The 16,075-nt window shown below is 41.7% G+C and overlaps 1 protein-coding gene across 4 annotated transcripts in view; it reads right to left on the minus strand.

Annotated features, from left to right (window-relative positions):
• The window catches only part of PRIM2 (DNA primase subunit 2), a 297,371-nt gene that overhangs the window by 136,160 nt on the left and 145,136 nt on the right, over positions 1-16,075 (minus strand). For all 4 annotated transcript variants that reach the window (XM_077289995.1, XM_077289992.1, XM_077289993.1 and 1 more), the window contains exon 8: positions 3,753-3,820. In XM_077289995.1, the coding sequence (XP_077146110.1) occupies positions 3,753-3,820 (68 nt within the window). The remainder of the gene's footprint in view (positions 1-3,752; positions 3,821-16,075) is intronic.

Here is a 16,075-nt window from a genome sequence, read left to right on the forward strand (position 1 = left end):
CCCCCCTTTATCACCCCCATAGGTAGGGAACATCATAAACTAAAGAAATTATATTTATTTTTATTTTTCCACTAGGGTTACAACTAGGGTTAGGGTTACAACTAGGGTTAGGGTTACAGTTAGAACTAGGGTTAGGGCTAGGGTTAGAACTAGGGTTAGGGATAGAACTAGGGTTAGGGATAGAACTAGGGTTAGGGATAGAACTAGGGTTAGGGATAGAACTAGGGTTAGGGATAGAACTAGGGTTAGGGCTAGGGTTGCAATTAGGGTTAGAATTAGGGTTAGAACTAGGGTTAGGGTTAGAATTAGGGTTAGAATTAGGGTTGGAATTAGGGTATGTGCACACAGTGCGGATTTGGCTGCGGATTCGTACAGTACCATGTAAACCTATGAAAAAGCAAATCTGCTGTGCTCATGGTGTGGAAAATACAGTGAGGAAACGCTGAGTTGTATTTTTTGCAGCATGTCAATTCTTTGTGCGGATTCCGCAGCGTTTTACACCTGCGCCTCAATAGGAATTCGCAGGTGTAAAACCGCATGTGAAATCCGTACAAAAAACGCAGGAAATCCACGGTAAATCCGCAGGTAAAACGCAGTGCGTTTTACCTGTGGTTTTTTAAAAAATGGTGCGGAAAAATCTGCACACGAATCCGCAACATGGGCACATAGCCTTAGGGTTGGAATTAGAGTTATGGTTGGGATTGGAATTAGGGATAAGATTAGGGATAGCGGTGTGTTGGGGATAGGGTTAGGCTTGCGGTTAGGGATAAGATTAGGGTTAGCGGTGTGTTGGGGTTGGGGTTAGGCTTGTGGTTAGGGTTATGGTTGGGATTAGGGCTAGGGGTGGGTTGGGGTTAGAGTTGTGGTTAGGTTTGGGATTAGGGGTGTGTTGGGGTTAGTGTTTGAGTTAGAATTGAGGGGTTTCCACTGTTTAGGCACATCAGGGGGTCCCAAACGCGACATGGTGCCACCATTGATTCCAGCCAATTTCGCGTTCAAAAAGTCAAATGGTGCTCCCTCCCTTCTGAGCTCTGCCGTGCGCCCAAATAGTGGTTTATCCCCACATATGGGGCATCAGCGTACTCAGGACAAATTGGAAAACAACTTTTGGGGTCCAGTTTCTCCTGATACCCTTGTGAAAATAAAACATAGTGGACTAAAAAATCATTTTTGAGGGAAAAAAAAAGGTTTTTTATTTTCACGGCTCTACGTTATAAACTTCTGTGAAGCACTTGGGGGTTCAAAGTGCTCACCACACATCTAGATAAGTTCCTTGGGGGGGTCTAGTTTCCAAAATGGTGTCACTTGTGGGGGGTTTCTTTTGTTTAGGCACATCAGGGGCTCTGCAAATGCAACGTGACCATTCCATCAAAGTCTGCATTTCAAAACACCACTACTTCCCTTCTGAGCCCCGACGTGTGCCCAAACAGTGGTTTACCCCCACATATGGGGTATCAGCGTACTCCGGACAAACAGGACAACAACTTTTGGGGTCCAATTTCTCCGGTTACTCTTGTGAAAATAAAAAATAGCGGACTAAAAAAATCATTTTTGAGGAAAAAAAAAAAGTTTTATTTTCACGGCTCTATAAACTTCTGGGAAGCACTTGGGGGTTCAAAGTGCTCACCGCACAACTAGTTTAGTTCATTGGGAGGTCTAGTTTCCAAAATAGGGGTCAATTGTGGGGGAGCTCCAATGTTTAGGCACACAGGGGCTCTCCAAACGCAACATGGTGTCCGCTAACAATTGGAGCTAATTTTTTATTCAAAGTACAAATGGCGCTCCTTCCCTTCCGAACCCTGCCGTGCGCACAAACAGTGGTTTACACCCACATATGAGGTATCAGTGTATTCAGGAGAAATTGCCCAACAAATTTTATGATCCATTTTATCCTGTAGCCCAAGTGAAAATGAAAAAAATTGAGGCTAAAAGAAATTTTTTGTGAAAAAAAAAAGTACTTTTTCATTTTTATGGATCAATTTGTGAAGCACCTGGGGGTTCAAAGTGCTCACTATGCACCTAGATAAGCTCCTTGGGGGGTCTAGTTTCCAAAATGGGGTCACTTGTGGGGGAGCTCCAATCTTTAGGCACACAGGGGCTCTCCAAACGCGACATGGTATATGCTAACGATTACAGCTAATTTTTCATTCAAAAAGTCAAATGGCGCTCCTTCCCTTCCGAGCCTTGCCGTCTGCCGAAACAGTGGTTTACCCCCACATGTGAGGTATCGGTGTACTCAGGAAAAAGTGCCCAACAAATTGTACGATCCATTTTATCCTGTTGCCCATGTGAAAATAAAAAACTTGAGGCTAAAAGAATGTTTTTGTGAAAAAAAAAGTACTTTTTCATTTTTACAGATCAATTTGTGAAGCACCTTGGGGTTCAAAGTGCTCATTATGCAGCTAGATAAGTTCCTTAGTGGGTCTAGTTTCCAAAATGGGGTCACTTGTGGGGGAGCGCCAATCTTTAGGCACACAGGGGCTCTCCAAACGCGACATGGTATCCGCTAACTTTTTCATTCAAAAAGTCAATGGCGCTCCTTCCCTTCTGAGCCCTGTTGTGCGCCCAAACAGTGGTTCCCTCCACATATGGGGTATCAGCGTACTCCGAACAAATTTGACAACAACTTTCAGGGTCCACTTTCTCCTTTTACCCTTGGGAAAATAAAAAAAATTGTTGCTAAAAGATCATTTTTGTAACTAAAAAGTTAAATGTTCATTTTTTCCTTCTGCTGCTGTGAAACACCTGAAGGGTTAAACTTCTTGAATGTGGTTTTGCGCACCTTGAGAGGTGCAGTTTTTAGAATGGTGTCACTTTTGGGTATTTTCAGCCATACAGACCCCTCAAACTGACTTCAAATGTGAGGTGGTCCCTAAAAAAAAAATGGTTTTGTAAATTTTGTTGTAAAATTGAGAAATCGCTGGTCAAATTTTAACCCTTATAACTTCCTAGCAAAAAAAAATTTTGTTTCCAAAATTGTGCTGATGTAAGGTAGACATGTGGGAAATGTTATTTATTAACTATTTTGTGTCACATAACTCTCTGGTTTAACAGAATAAAAATTCAAAATTTGAAAATTACGAAATTTTCAAAATTCATGCCAAATTTCAATTTTTTTTCACAAATAAACGCAAAAATTATCGACCTAAATTTACTACTAGCATGAAGCCCAATATGTCACGAAAAAATAATCTCAGAATCGCTAGGATCCGTTGAAGCATTCTTGAGTTATTACCTCATAAAGGGACACTGGTCAGAATTGCAAAAAATGGCTAGGTCATTAAGGTCAAAATAGGCTGGGTCATGAAGGGGTTAAGTATGGAATTACTTGAACCAGATAGAGGTACACATCACGTTAGCATAAATGGATGCTAGCAGGAAAATACTGGGATAGAAAATTCCTGGGATCACAAATGTACACTGCTGAGAGAATAGTATATGGATTACTAAAGCTTTACCCATGACGATCAGTGTTGAGCGATTCACGCACATATTAGATTCACCAGCCTGAGTCCATTAATGTTGGCGAGATGCTTATTTTTGCTAGACAATCTTCATAAAATAGGCATGCAGCTCTAAGTTCTCTGAATGACCATGTCAGACATGATAAAAAAAAGTCATCTCATAACAACACTACAGCGTGCTCGTTACAGAAAGGACAGCCATCATGTTTAATGGCAGTAAGGTGGCATAGAAATATTCTTGTATGGAGATTAGCATGGATAAACCTATACCTCACACAATACACATACCTGAGGTGACTAAGTAAAGGCTGCAGTCGCTCATCTGACTGCACTACCGGCAGTGACCGAGCTGATAACTGAAAGAGAAATAAATCATAATTAGTCTTAGAAATGAGAACGAGCACCAAGAACAGCTGAATGTGAGTCGCAGTATGTATTAATCATATGTTTCAACAGTTGATTCCCTAATTCAACCAGAATCCCTCCCAAAAAAGATTAACATATAAGCCCCAATAGGAATGCTCATTTTCCAACAAACTTACAAGAGCCCTGACACATTATTTTGGACCAGTGGCAACACCGTGCTGCCTCCCATATTGCAATCAGGGCAGATTGGACAGCGTCTGGCCAGATCACTCAGTGCTGCGATTACAAGCTCTAGAACAAAGCGTATAAAGCGGGGGCTCCTGGCCAATGCGCTGACAGAAAATTTAACAAGTAGTAAATTGCAAAGTTGCTTATTGTTTTTACAATGACACTGCGATTTTAAAAATCAGGGAATTTATAGGATTATAGTAGTGTATGAGTAACCAATCATGCCTAAGGCTACTTTCACATTAGCGTCGTGTGATGCACGTCGCAATGCGTCGTTTTGGAGAAAAAACGCATCCTGTAAAGTTGCCCGCAGGATGCGTTTTTTCTCCATACACTTGCATTAGCGACAGATTGCCACACGTCGCATCCGCATGCGTGGCCGAAACTCCGCCCCCTCCTCCACAGAACTCACAATGGGCAGCGGATGTGTTGTAAAACTGCATCCGCTGCCCACGTTGTGCTACATTAACACACTGTTCGTTGGTACGTCGGGCCGACGGTTTGCGATGGCCCGTACCGACGGACTAGTGTGAAAGTAGCCTAACTGGTGATAATGATCATCACTTTCATATGTAGGTTGAAACAGTTGTTAATCGAAACTGCTGTGTAGGAGGCATAAAACTGGGTGAGGAATAGCCAAACTCTACTATAAAAGGTAAGGTTGTGGAAGATAGTATATGACCTGTGATCTGAGAATATGGCAACACTGCACAACAAGACCTGGTAGTTATACTACATCAGCAAGGTCTTTGGTAGTCAAAAATTTACATGCAGACTGAGGCTTTAAAATGTGTTGATCAAGTTTATTTTAAGGAGCACCAATTGAGGACCATACATGCAATGGTCAGTCAAGAAAAATTAAGGCAACAGATGAAAGACATCATGCTTCCTTTCTTCTGACAGAAAATGTCCAACAGTGCCATCAACAAACAGTGTAAGCCAACAGTGGGACCCAGCTACAGCCATCTACTGTTAAGCGAAATCTGGCCATAAGTTGTGTTCCTGGAAGAACTGCAGCTGAAGGGCTGGAAGGAGGCACAATAATGAGTGTCTGCAAGCAACAGAGAGGCATGGTGAAGGATCCTTGCAAGTTTGAGTTTGCAATTCAGCAAATGGAATTAGGAATTTGGTCAGCATTAATGATGTCCTCGATGCTGAGAAATGCAGCTCAAGAACACAATATCCATCAGGGAGGAGTCTGATTGGCTTGAAATTTATTCTCCAACAGCAGAACGACCCCCTAGAGCTAATGTCATTAGGGATAATTTTTTGCCTAAAGAACAAGGAGTCCTGGAAGTGATGATATGACTCCAAAGAGCCCTCAACATCATCAACTGACAGAAAGATCTGGTTTATGCACGCTACATTTTATTAATTAATAAAATATAAACTGTTAAACACTGTCTTTGAAAGCATTATAACTTTGTAGGGTTTTTTCTACACTTGCTAAAAACTTTTCACAGCACAACAATTTATTTAAAATAAAAAAAAAATCAGCACACATTAATATATAAAATTTAAAATTCCAAGACTAAGCGTATATACTCTAGTATAAGCCGAGATTTTCAGCCCAAAAAAATAGGCTGAAAGTGACCCTCTCGGCTTATACTCGAGTCAGTGTCGGCGGGGGGGGTCGGCAGGTGAGGGGGAGCGGTGCGGTGACATACTCACCTGCTCCTGGCGCGGTCCCTGCATGTCCCATGGTCTCCGGGCAGCTCTTCCTGTGTTCAGCGGTCACATGGTACCGCTCATTAAAGTAATGAATATGCACGCATATTCATTACTGTAATGAGCGGTACGTGACCACTGAACACAGGAAGATGCCGCCGGCTCACGGAGACCATCTGACAGTGAGACGCTGCCAGGGACGACGCCGGGAGCAGGTGAGTATATCGGGGGAGGTGAGCATTGCGCGATAGTCACCTTCCTCGTTCCACCTCTGCGCGCTGCTCTGTCTTCCGTCCTCAGGCTGTGACTGTTCAGGTCAGAGGGCGCAATGACGTGATTTGTGTGCACGCCGCCCTCTGCCTTAACAGTCAATGCCGAGGATGGAAGACAGAGCAGCGCGCAGCGATAGAACGTGGAAGGTGACTATCGCAAGTGCCAGGGGCCTGAGCGAAGAGAGGTGAGTATGTGATTTTTTTTATTTTAATCGCAGCAACAGCAAATGGGGCAAATGCATGGAGCATCGTATGGGGCCATAATGTGTGGAGCATTTCATGGAGCCATAATGTGTGGAGCATCTCATGGGGCCACAATGTATGGAACATCTAATGGGGCCTCAATGTATGGAGCATCTCATGGGGCCCCTAATGTGTGGAGCATCTTATGGGGCCACAATGTATTGAGCATCTCATGGGGCCACAATGTATGGAGCATCTAATGGGGCCTCAATGTATGGAGAATCTCATGGGCCATAATGTGTGGAGCATCTCATGGGGGCACAATGTACTGAGCATCTCATGGGGCCATAATGTGTGGAGCATCTCATGGGGCCCCTAATGTGTGGAGCATCTCATGGGGCCCCTAATGTGTGGAGCATCTCATGGTGCCATAACGTGTGGAGCATCTCATGGGACCCCTAATGTGTGGAGCATCTCATGGGGTGGAGCATCTCATGGGGCCCCTAATGTGTGGAGCATCTCATGGGGCCATAATGTGTGGAGCATCTCATGGGGCCCCTAATGTGTGGAGCATCTCATGGGGCCATAATGTGTGGAGCATCTCATGGGGCCATAATATGTGGAGCATTTCATGGGGCCATAACGTGTGGAGCATCTCATGGGGCCATAATGTGTGGAGCATCTCATGGGGCCATAATGTGTGGAGCATCTCATGGGGCCATAATGTGTGGAGCATCTCATGGGACCATAATGTGTGGAGCATCTCATGGGGCCATAATGTGTGGAGCATCACATGGGGCCATAATGTGTGGAGCATCTCATGGGGCCATAATGTGTGGAGCATCTTATGGGGCCATCAACCTTTATGCAGCATTGTATGGGGCAATTGTTTCTATGGAGCATCTTATGGGGCCATTATTAACCTTTGTGCAGCATTATATGGGGCATATTTTAATATGGAGCATCTTATGGGGCCCATCATGAACTGTATGGAGCATTATATGGGGCTCCTGATTCAATATGGATATTCAAAAACACTTAACCTACTGATGTCTCAATTAATTTTACTTTTATTGGTATCTATTTTTATTTTTGACATTTACTGGTAGCTGGCACACTTCCCACCCTAGGCTTATACTCGAGTCAATAAGTTTTCCCAGTTTTTTGTGGCAAAATTAGGGGGGTCGGTTTATACTCGGGTCGGCTTATACTCGAGTATATACGGTATTTACATTTCTGCTAGTTACTATAAATAGTAAAGGCACTGCAAAACGTGAGTGACATTTTAGTTCTCATTCACACAAAAATCAGGGCAACATTGAGGAGTTCACAACGTGTAGCAAAAAGCTTACACTGTTGTGTGGGGGTTTGCAAAGTCTAGCAGACCGTATGTACAACTATGCTATGGGGAAATGCTAAAGGGAACCCGTCAGCAGGATTGTGCACAGTAACGTACAGACAGAGTCAGGTCGGCACCGTTACACTGATTACAATGATACCTGGTTATGAAATCCATCTTGTGGTTATTGTGTAACCTTTATTTTCAGTCGTGAGTTAATGATATGCTCGTGCTCTGTGGGGTAGAGAAAAAAAATTGCCTCCTTCAAGATGGCATCGCCTGCACAGTAGTATCCATCAGCGATCCGATAGATGCTACTGCGCATGCGGCACCATCTTGGAGGAGACTTTTTTTCTTTAACAAGATGGCGGCGCCAGCACCTGCGCAGTAGCAGCTATTGGATCGCTGATAGCTGCTACTGCACAGGAGCAGCCGGTGCCATTTTCAGACTGATTTTTTTTAAATAATATATGTATGCCTTCAAAAACAAAACACACATTATAGATACCATCATGCTGCCGCCTGCCTGCAGAAGGTGATTTTTTTTTTTAATATATATATATATATTTATTTATATATATAATATTCATTATGTAAAATAGGGGGCAGGTCAGTGAAGGATCAGTGATCTGTCAGAAGCAGGGCTGCGGAGTCGGAGTTGTAGTTAGTTTTGGTTGGAGTCGGAGTCGGTAGAAATGTACCGACTCCAGCTTTTAAAAAAAATAAAAATTTATTAATATTTCATAACTGAACTTTCATATGAATTTTATAAATGTTACTCAAATATATATGTTCTATCAAACTATTAACAACAGTGATAAGCAGTTCTGCTGGAGATAGAGACATTTCTTACTTCTTGTGTGTCACTGTTCTCGCTGCCCTTATCTAATCTTATACTTGGTTAACCTCATGCTGCCCCAAAGTGTGTTGCAAATTCTTAGTAGTAAAGCTCCTCCTCTAGACCAGATGTTTACTAGGTGTGCGTCTTCCAAGCATCTCACAGCTGCTACTCAGAAGAGGAAGGCTGTAAGAAGTATTATCCTTTCAACAAACTTTGCAACAGTTAACTGTGAGTACATGAGGAATAATAGTATTACTGACCACTATATCAGTTGTACGACCTGGCAATAATTTTGTACAATTGTTTTTAGGAAAAACAATTGTCATTTGGATTGCGAATGCAGAATTCAAACCTGAGAATGTCAAAGAAGCGTCACATTAAATCAGCTGTATTTGAACATTTCACCATCACTCAAGATAGAAAACATTATGTCTGTCAGTGTATGACAAATGATCCAGACGAAAACAAATGCTGTGAAGCCAAGATCAGTGCATATTCAGGCAAAGAAAAAAATGCTCCTACCAGAGCTTCTAATCTAGAGACATTTACAGCGCTTTCATCCAGAAGTACTGAAAGCAGTGGATGAGAAAGACTGCATCCAAACCAATGAACCAGTGCCCAGCTCTTCCAGCCAAACAAAGGAGCAGAGAACTTTGCAGCCATCAGTTGCAAGATATTTTGTCAGTGACAAAGTTACTGTGACAATGACAGTAGATAAATTTAAAAAACAGATCATAGTCTATGTTCACATTTGCGGTCTGCGCCGCAGCGTCGGGCGCCGCAGCGTCGCCGCATGCGTCATGTGCCCCTATATTTAACATGGGGGCGCATGGAAATGCGTTGCACTTGCGTTTTGCGCCGCATGCGTCCCTGCGGAGCCCGCGTCCGGGCGCAGAGGACGCAGCAAGTTGCATTTTTGCTGCGTCCAAAATCAATCAAAAAAAGGACGCATGCGGCGCAAAACGCAGCGTTGTGCATGCGTTTTGCTGCGTTTTTGTTTGCGTTGTGGCGCCGACGCTGCGGCGCACAACGCAAATCTAAACGTAGCCATAGAGCTTGTTGTAAAGGATAGTGTGCCTATTTCATTATTTTCACGACCAGCTTGTGTGTGTCTGAATGGGGAAATGGCCCGCAAACTTGGGTGTTTCTCTGGAGAGAGAGAGAGTAGTAGAAAATTAGTAATCAAAGCTTTTAAATGGATGCCTGCACACGTTACAGAGTGAACTATTTTGCCATCAATGTCCGATTTGTTTGTGACAAAAATGAAGTAGTTACCAAGACATTGGCAGTAAAAGACACCAAAGCTCATCACACCAGTGAGTTTTTCCAGGTCTTGGTGGAAAAGGTTCTGCAAGACTATGAACTTAAAAAAGAGCAAGTTCTTTCTGTCGTAACTGACAATGCTTCAAATATGATAAGTATTATTAAGCTAATGAATGAGAGTAATGATGGTGACCAGCAGCTAGAAGAACATTCTGGGTTCACAGACATAGAAATTTTTGAAATAGATGAACACAGTATTGTAACTGAGGAGCAAACTGAATTTGCTTCAGATGAACAGCAACATGATAGTTTAGATGATCTTGTTGAAACTGTGTCAATACATTCTTTAATTCATCACATGCGCTGTGTTGTGCATACGCTACAGCTGGCTATAAGAGACAGTCTGCAAGGACATGCTGCTGCACTGACTGGCAAGGTGAGAAAATTGTCTACTGTTGCCAGAACCCCTAAAGTTGACTCAATTTTGAAGAGACGTGCTGGAAAAGGGGCAATTATTGATCAAGCCACACGATGGGGCAGTACTTACTTAATGATTCAGCGCTTGGTTGAACTGAAAACCTTTCTTGTAGACATGGCTAACCCTCAACTGACGCTAAATGAAAGTCAGTGGAATCAGGTGACTGAGCTGGAAAAATTGCTAGAGCACCCATTTACAGTGACTAAAAATTTACAAGCAGAGGACTTAACTCCAGGTATTTTCTTAAAGGAGTGGAAGAACCTGATGTTTCGCCTGTCCCAAAGAGGAGGGTTAATTGCAAGTGGCATTGCTACATCAATGAAACGGAGAGAGGAGCTACTATTACAAAATAACATTCTTTTGGCAGCTGTTTATGTAGACCCAATGCATCGGATTCTTCTAGATGATCAACAGCTCACTAAAGGAAAAGAAGCTCTGTTTGAAATAGCAGTAAGGATGAAAGGGTTGCAGAACAGTCAGGAGGAACAAGAAGAATTTGGTCGTCCTGCCACATCTTCACCCTCATCAACTGATGAAGAATTTAATTTAGAAAAATATTTGGATCACAAGGACCATGCAAAGTGTTCCCGCATAGAAGAGTCATCCCCATCAAAGAACAGCCAGTACATTTCAGCAGAATTTTTCATGTGCACTAAAAGAAATTGAGAAATTTGACCGTTCAACAAAAATAACAGTGCAACAAGCGATTCCTCTGTATCCTGACATTGTCAGAGATGTTGCCCGAGTGGTTACTGCTTTGCCACCAACCCAAGTTAGTGTAGAGAGGTTGTTCTCTGCTCTCAAAATAATTAGATGAGATTTGAGGGCATCCATGAAGGAGGATCTGACAGAGGCAATACTTTTTCTGAGGACAAATTTATAGATTTCTTCTTATTAACTGCATAACAGTGTTTATTGCATATTTACTTACAAGCGTTTAGAAAAGTTTATAAAAGTTATTTGCTAAATTCTAATTGTATTCTAATAAATATAGTTTTTGCTCTAAGTGGTCTGATTACTTATATGATGGTGAGAAACTGAATAAGCACGATATTAATATTTTACAACAGTAAATTTATTGTTACGAATTGGCCATTTATGAAGGAGTCGGAGACGGAGACGGAGTCGGAACCTGATAAAATCCAGGAGTCGGAGTCGCAACTGTGGCTTACCGACTCCACAGCCCTGGTCAGAAGCCATACTGGTGAATACCTAAATCATAGCACCACATGAAGACTCCCCCACAGGCCGCACCGAAGCACGAGAATATCATTAACTCACAACTGAAAATAAAGATTACACAACAGCCACACACAGATTTCATCACCAGGTATCATTGTAATCAGTATAACGGCACCGACCTGACACTGTCTGTAGGTTACTGTGCACAATCCTGCTGACAGGTTCTCTTTAAAGTCTTTGCTACACAAGCTTTCCCATACGAAATGGTAAAGGAAAACCTACATGTTGGAAGCAAATAATATGGATGCAGTCTCTGTCAATGCATTTTTTCACTTCCGTTTTTTTATTTGACGTGGTATTTTCACATAAGCAAACTGTATAACCCTGACCCTAATGTATCCCCCTTTAAGTTCCCTTCAGATAAGGTGGCATAAAAAAAATATCAGAGCTGGTTTAAGAATAAAATCCAGGAGTCCAGGTTTTGGAAAAACACTTTTAGCCTTTGTAAGTATTTTGAGGCTAAAATGAAATTAGGTTTAAAAAGCATAAATTTCTATTTAACTTTTTATCTTTTATTTACTTTTCAAAATTTGCTTTTACTGTTTCTTTTCCATTACACTTTCCTATCTGTAAGCATGTGTATTTGAGACGGAATTTGTGATTTAATTTTAAGAAGCAAACATGTTTCACTTTTGTGCCCTTTAATTTAGAGTGTGCACGTAACTGAGCACTACAATACTTTCATTCAATCTGTTAGTTCTGAAGAAGCCAAAAGATCTCATCTGTGCTGAAACAGATCTCAACTGGGAAATTTACTGCATGACTGACCTCCCAATTCCACACCCTCCCTGCCTGAAGAGAATTCAACTTCACACGATACAAATAACTTCTGAGATAAATTGAAATTCGTGTTTTGTTATTTACAGAAAGTTCCAAATCAGTGGATGACATTCAGAAACAGAAATTTCAAAACAGATTGGACGATGAAATTTGCCGAAACCTCTATCTGTGCATAAACGGATAACTAAGGAAACATTGAAAATGATACTGCATTGCCTGATACTGTGTAATAAATTGAGAAAGAACGTAGGGCTGATCCACATTTCTAGGGAGAGTATGACAAGAGAGCACTCTAGCATTACAGTTTCTCGCTCTCCTGAGGTCCAACCACTCCAACTCACCCACAAAAGCCTGTTAATGCCAAGGCCCCTGAGCACCATCTTGCATAATGTTAACATTTTTATCTTTTTGAGGGTCCATTAACAAGTTAAAAGTCCCCTAAAAAGAACATTGGAGCAGAGGGATAGGGGGCTGCAAATACAGACTTCCAGATTAGTCAGAGGTGGGCTGTATACAGCTAGTATTACAATGTGTGAAAATTCAAGGTATGCATAAATGACGTTATAGCGACCTTCGGTGTCAGACCATGAAGTCATTACATCCACCTGAGGGAATTCTGCGAACGCACTGAAATTCCCCTCACGTATGATGTGTGATAGGAACGTAGGGACCCCAGTGCTCACTGCTTCAGCAAGAGATTTCTGGTGCTTGGGATGAGGTGGGTCTCTTGAAGGCTCACTACCTGGGGGGGTTATATTTACTGGAGGAATAAAAACAAAGATTTAAACCTTTTCATGGGTGTTCCCAAGCACTTACGTTCAACGATAGAAATGTATCTTAGCCAGTATAAAACATCCCAAGGGAGTACAGCTCGTTGCGTCTCCCTTTGAAGGGAGGGATTTCAGGCCAGGGATCCGATGGCCCATATTCAATATGTTAAACCATTTCACTTTAGCAATAGAAAATATTCCAAAACATAGTATATGCAAAGCAATCATCATTGCAAGAGACATATACAACATCAAACATGTCAGGCTCAACAGGAGCCATAAAACAAAGTAGTTGAACCTTAACTCAAGAATCAGAAACATCAGATAAAGGTCCCATAATTGTGGCACAAACATTTGAGGAGTCCATATGGTTGCATCAAAGCCATCACCACACCGAATGTAAATCCTGCCAGAAAAGATTGGAAGTAAAGCCAGTCCTTCCTAGTCAGCGTCAATGGGTTGAGGAGGACTCAAATTCAAGTAATCCATCCAAATTACTTTATAAAAAAAAAAAACACACACACAAAAAAAAACAGAAGATGTAGTAATCTTTGCCGTATTCTAGCACTTTACCACTCCTACTCAGACAAAAGGTTAAGAAATGGGCCAGGTGTCTGTCAACCACTTGTAACCCAATGGTATGCCATAGAATATTAAAAATGAGAAAAAAATGAAAAGATTAAGAACATTACATTTATTGTAGTATGTAAAAGTCCAAAGAGAAGATTAAAAATATATACAACAGCGGGTATACGCGTTTCAAGATGACTCTCTCTTAGTCTTGACAAAGGGTCAGTGAGGAAAATGTATAGCAAATTTAAAAACACAAATATCACATAAAAATACAAAAAAATAGCATTGACATTTTTCATGCCGCAAATACTCAGGATCCGGCCTGAGGCTGCCGTACACCGAACCCTACTTTGAAATATTTTCCTACCCGGTGAAGCTGATGTTTCTGTGCTTTTGTTTATGCCATAAAATATGGTATCTGGAGATTTTGCAGGTTATGTTTGATGTTGATGAATGTGGCTCTGCTTCTGTAATTCGGTGGAAATGTCTGGGAAGATGAAAACTATGGCATTGAAAAACTGGATCTCTCCTTTACGTCTAGCCATGCGGAGTGCCATGTCTTGGTCTCAGCTATTTAGGAGTCTAGCCAAGACTGGTGGTGGGTGGGGGGTCTGATGGGCACCTTATGAGCATGTTGCACAGTAAAGCCAAAGAGAACAGTGCATCATGGAATAATTTCTTGAGCCATTTCATAATAAATGTATCAGGTCGTTATCTTTCTGCTCATTCAAGACGACAGATAATGCGGAGATTGTTTCAGTGGAGTTGATTCTCCAAGTCATCTGCCATCTGACCTACCAGAGATTAGCCAGGATTGGAACCCACTGTTCACCTGGCACTATGGAAACATTCAGAGAAGCCAGGATTAGGACCCTTCGGTCATCTGACCCCCATGAAGATGCCCGGAGAAGCCAGGTTGTGACCCTCCAGTCACCTGGCCACGTACCTCAATGGACTGTCAGCTTCCTAAGCCTGTCTTTACTTCCTCTCTGTGGGTTGCCCGCCAAAAGCAGGATGCCATGCCACAGGAGGTGGTAGCTGGCCCTGGAAGCCACGAAGTAATAGCTGCTCTAATCCCGACTAATCAGAGGAAGGGTGAGACTCTGTAATTTTGCACTATCTTGGGTATTGTGCTAGGACTGTTCTTTATGTTATTTTCTGTTGGTGGCTCAATAAATTATTATCACGCTGTATTACCCTCACCCTATGTTGTCTGAGTGGCATTCTGCACACGGGAAATAAGTGCGGGCATTCAGTGGGATGATCTCTGATCCATGTGGTCTCGGGACAGTGGAAGAAAGCACCCACAGACCCTCGTGTCTACACATAAGGATATAGCTTGAATTCCAGCAGGAGCTCCTTTAACTTGCTTACTTTTCATTTGGCTGGCATGTCCCTAAAAAATTATTTTTGGATTTTGAAAACTCTGCAATTCCAAGTGCATAGTTACTGTGCCAAAATATTGTCCCCTTTTGCATCAGGCCTGACTGAAAAGTGAAAGCCAAATTCATTACATTTCTCCTGGTTGCAATGTAGTCAAGATGATTTATTAAAACCGGATTCTACACGCAATCTACTGTCAGGGAAAATTAATTTTTGTTATTACGACAGTTGTAAGTAAGGCCTTTAGTCGAGAATCATTAGCTCCACTGCTATAACTCAGTACATAACTCTTCATGTATAATTAGTGACTACCTTTACACTCTCTAGTGATATCATGGTGGGTGATAAAAACTAAGGCTTTATAATTGCTTTAAAGTAGGATTTAAAAATATGAACCAAAATGAAAAAAATAAAAAAAAACGTTTGAAAAGAAAAAAAGATACAGACGTGCACAATATGCACAGCGTATGCCCGTAGCACGTTACATTTCAATAGTACTGCCGTGGCTACACTTTGGGCATCAAAAAACATAGGCTATCTGACAAAATGGAACAGAATAAAGATGGACAATTTAAACTCGGCAAAGATACTCATTTCAAACTTCAATTAGTTCTTTTTTAAATTACATTTAAACCTTTCAGGGCCATGACAATTTTTAACTTGATGACTTGAACAATCATTTTTGCGGTCATATGTTTTTTGGGGGGAGGTTTCGGGGACAAAGTAGCTATATGATGCTTTCTTTTTTTTGAAGCCTAGTTCTACTGACAATTTTATACACATACATTAGCGCTAAATTTAAAAAATGTTGAAGAAAAGCAATTCTGTTGCTTTTTATTCTTCCTTTTCACAGCCTAAATAATGTTTTACATTTATTGTACAAGTGGTTACATTTGTTATTGTTACACCTGTATGTACAGTGAAACCTCTCCAAAGGAAACTTCTTCAAGGAGACTATCCCCTTTATCGGGCTATAATTTTGCACAAAATATCTTCAGTTACACTGTTTTATAAGAAAAAAAAAAAGGAAATTGGCAAAGCCATTAGGAAAGGAAGGGGGGGGGGGGGGGGGCATTAGCTGCAATAAAATAATAGTTAAAGAGTCATTTCCTTCATTGTACGTTATTCCCAATCCATAAACTGTGAACCTCAGTAACCCCAAGAACAGGGCTCTGGAATAGCCTTGAATGGCGCAGAGGTGCATTTGCTTAAAGGGAACCTGTCA

The sequence above is a fragment of the Ranitomeya variabilis genome, chromosome 2, assembly GCF_051348905.1.
Source record: "Ranitomeya variabilis isolate aRanVar5 chromosome 2, aRanVar5.hap1, whole genome shotgun sequence".
NCBI lineage: Eukaryota > Metazoa > Chordata > Amphibia > Anura > Dendrobatidae > Ranitomeya > Ranitomeya variabilis.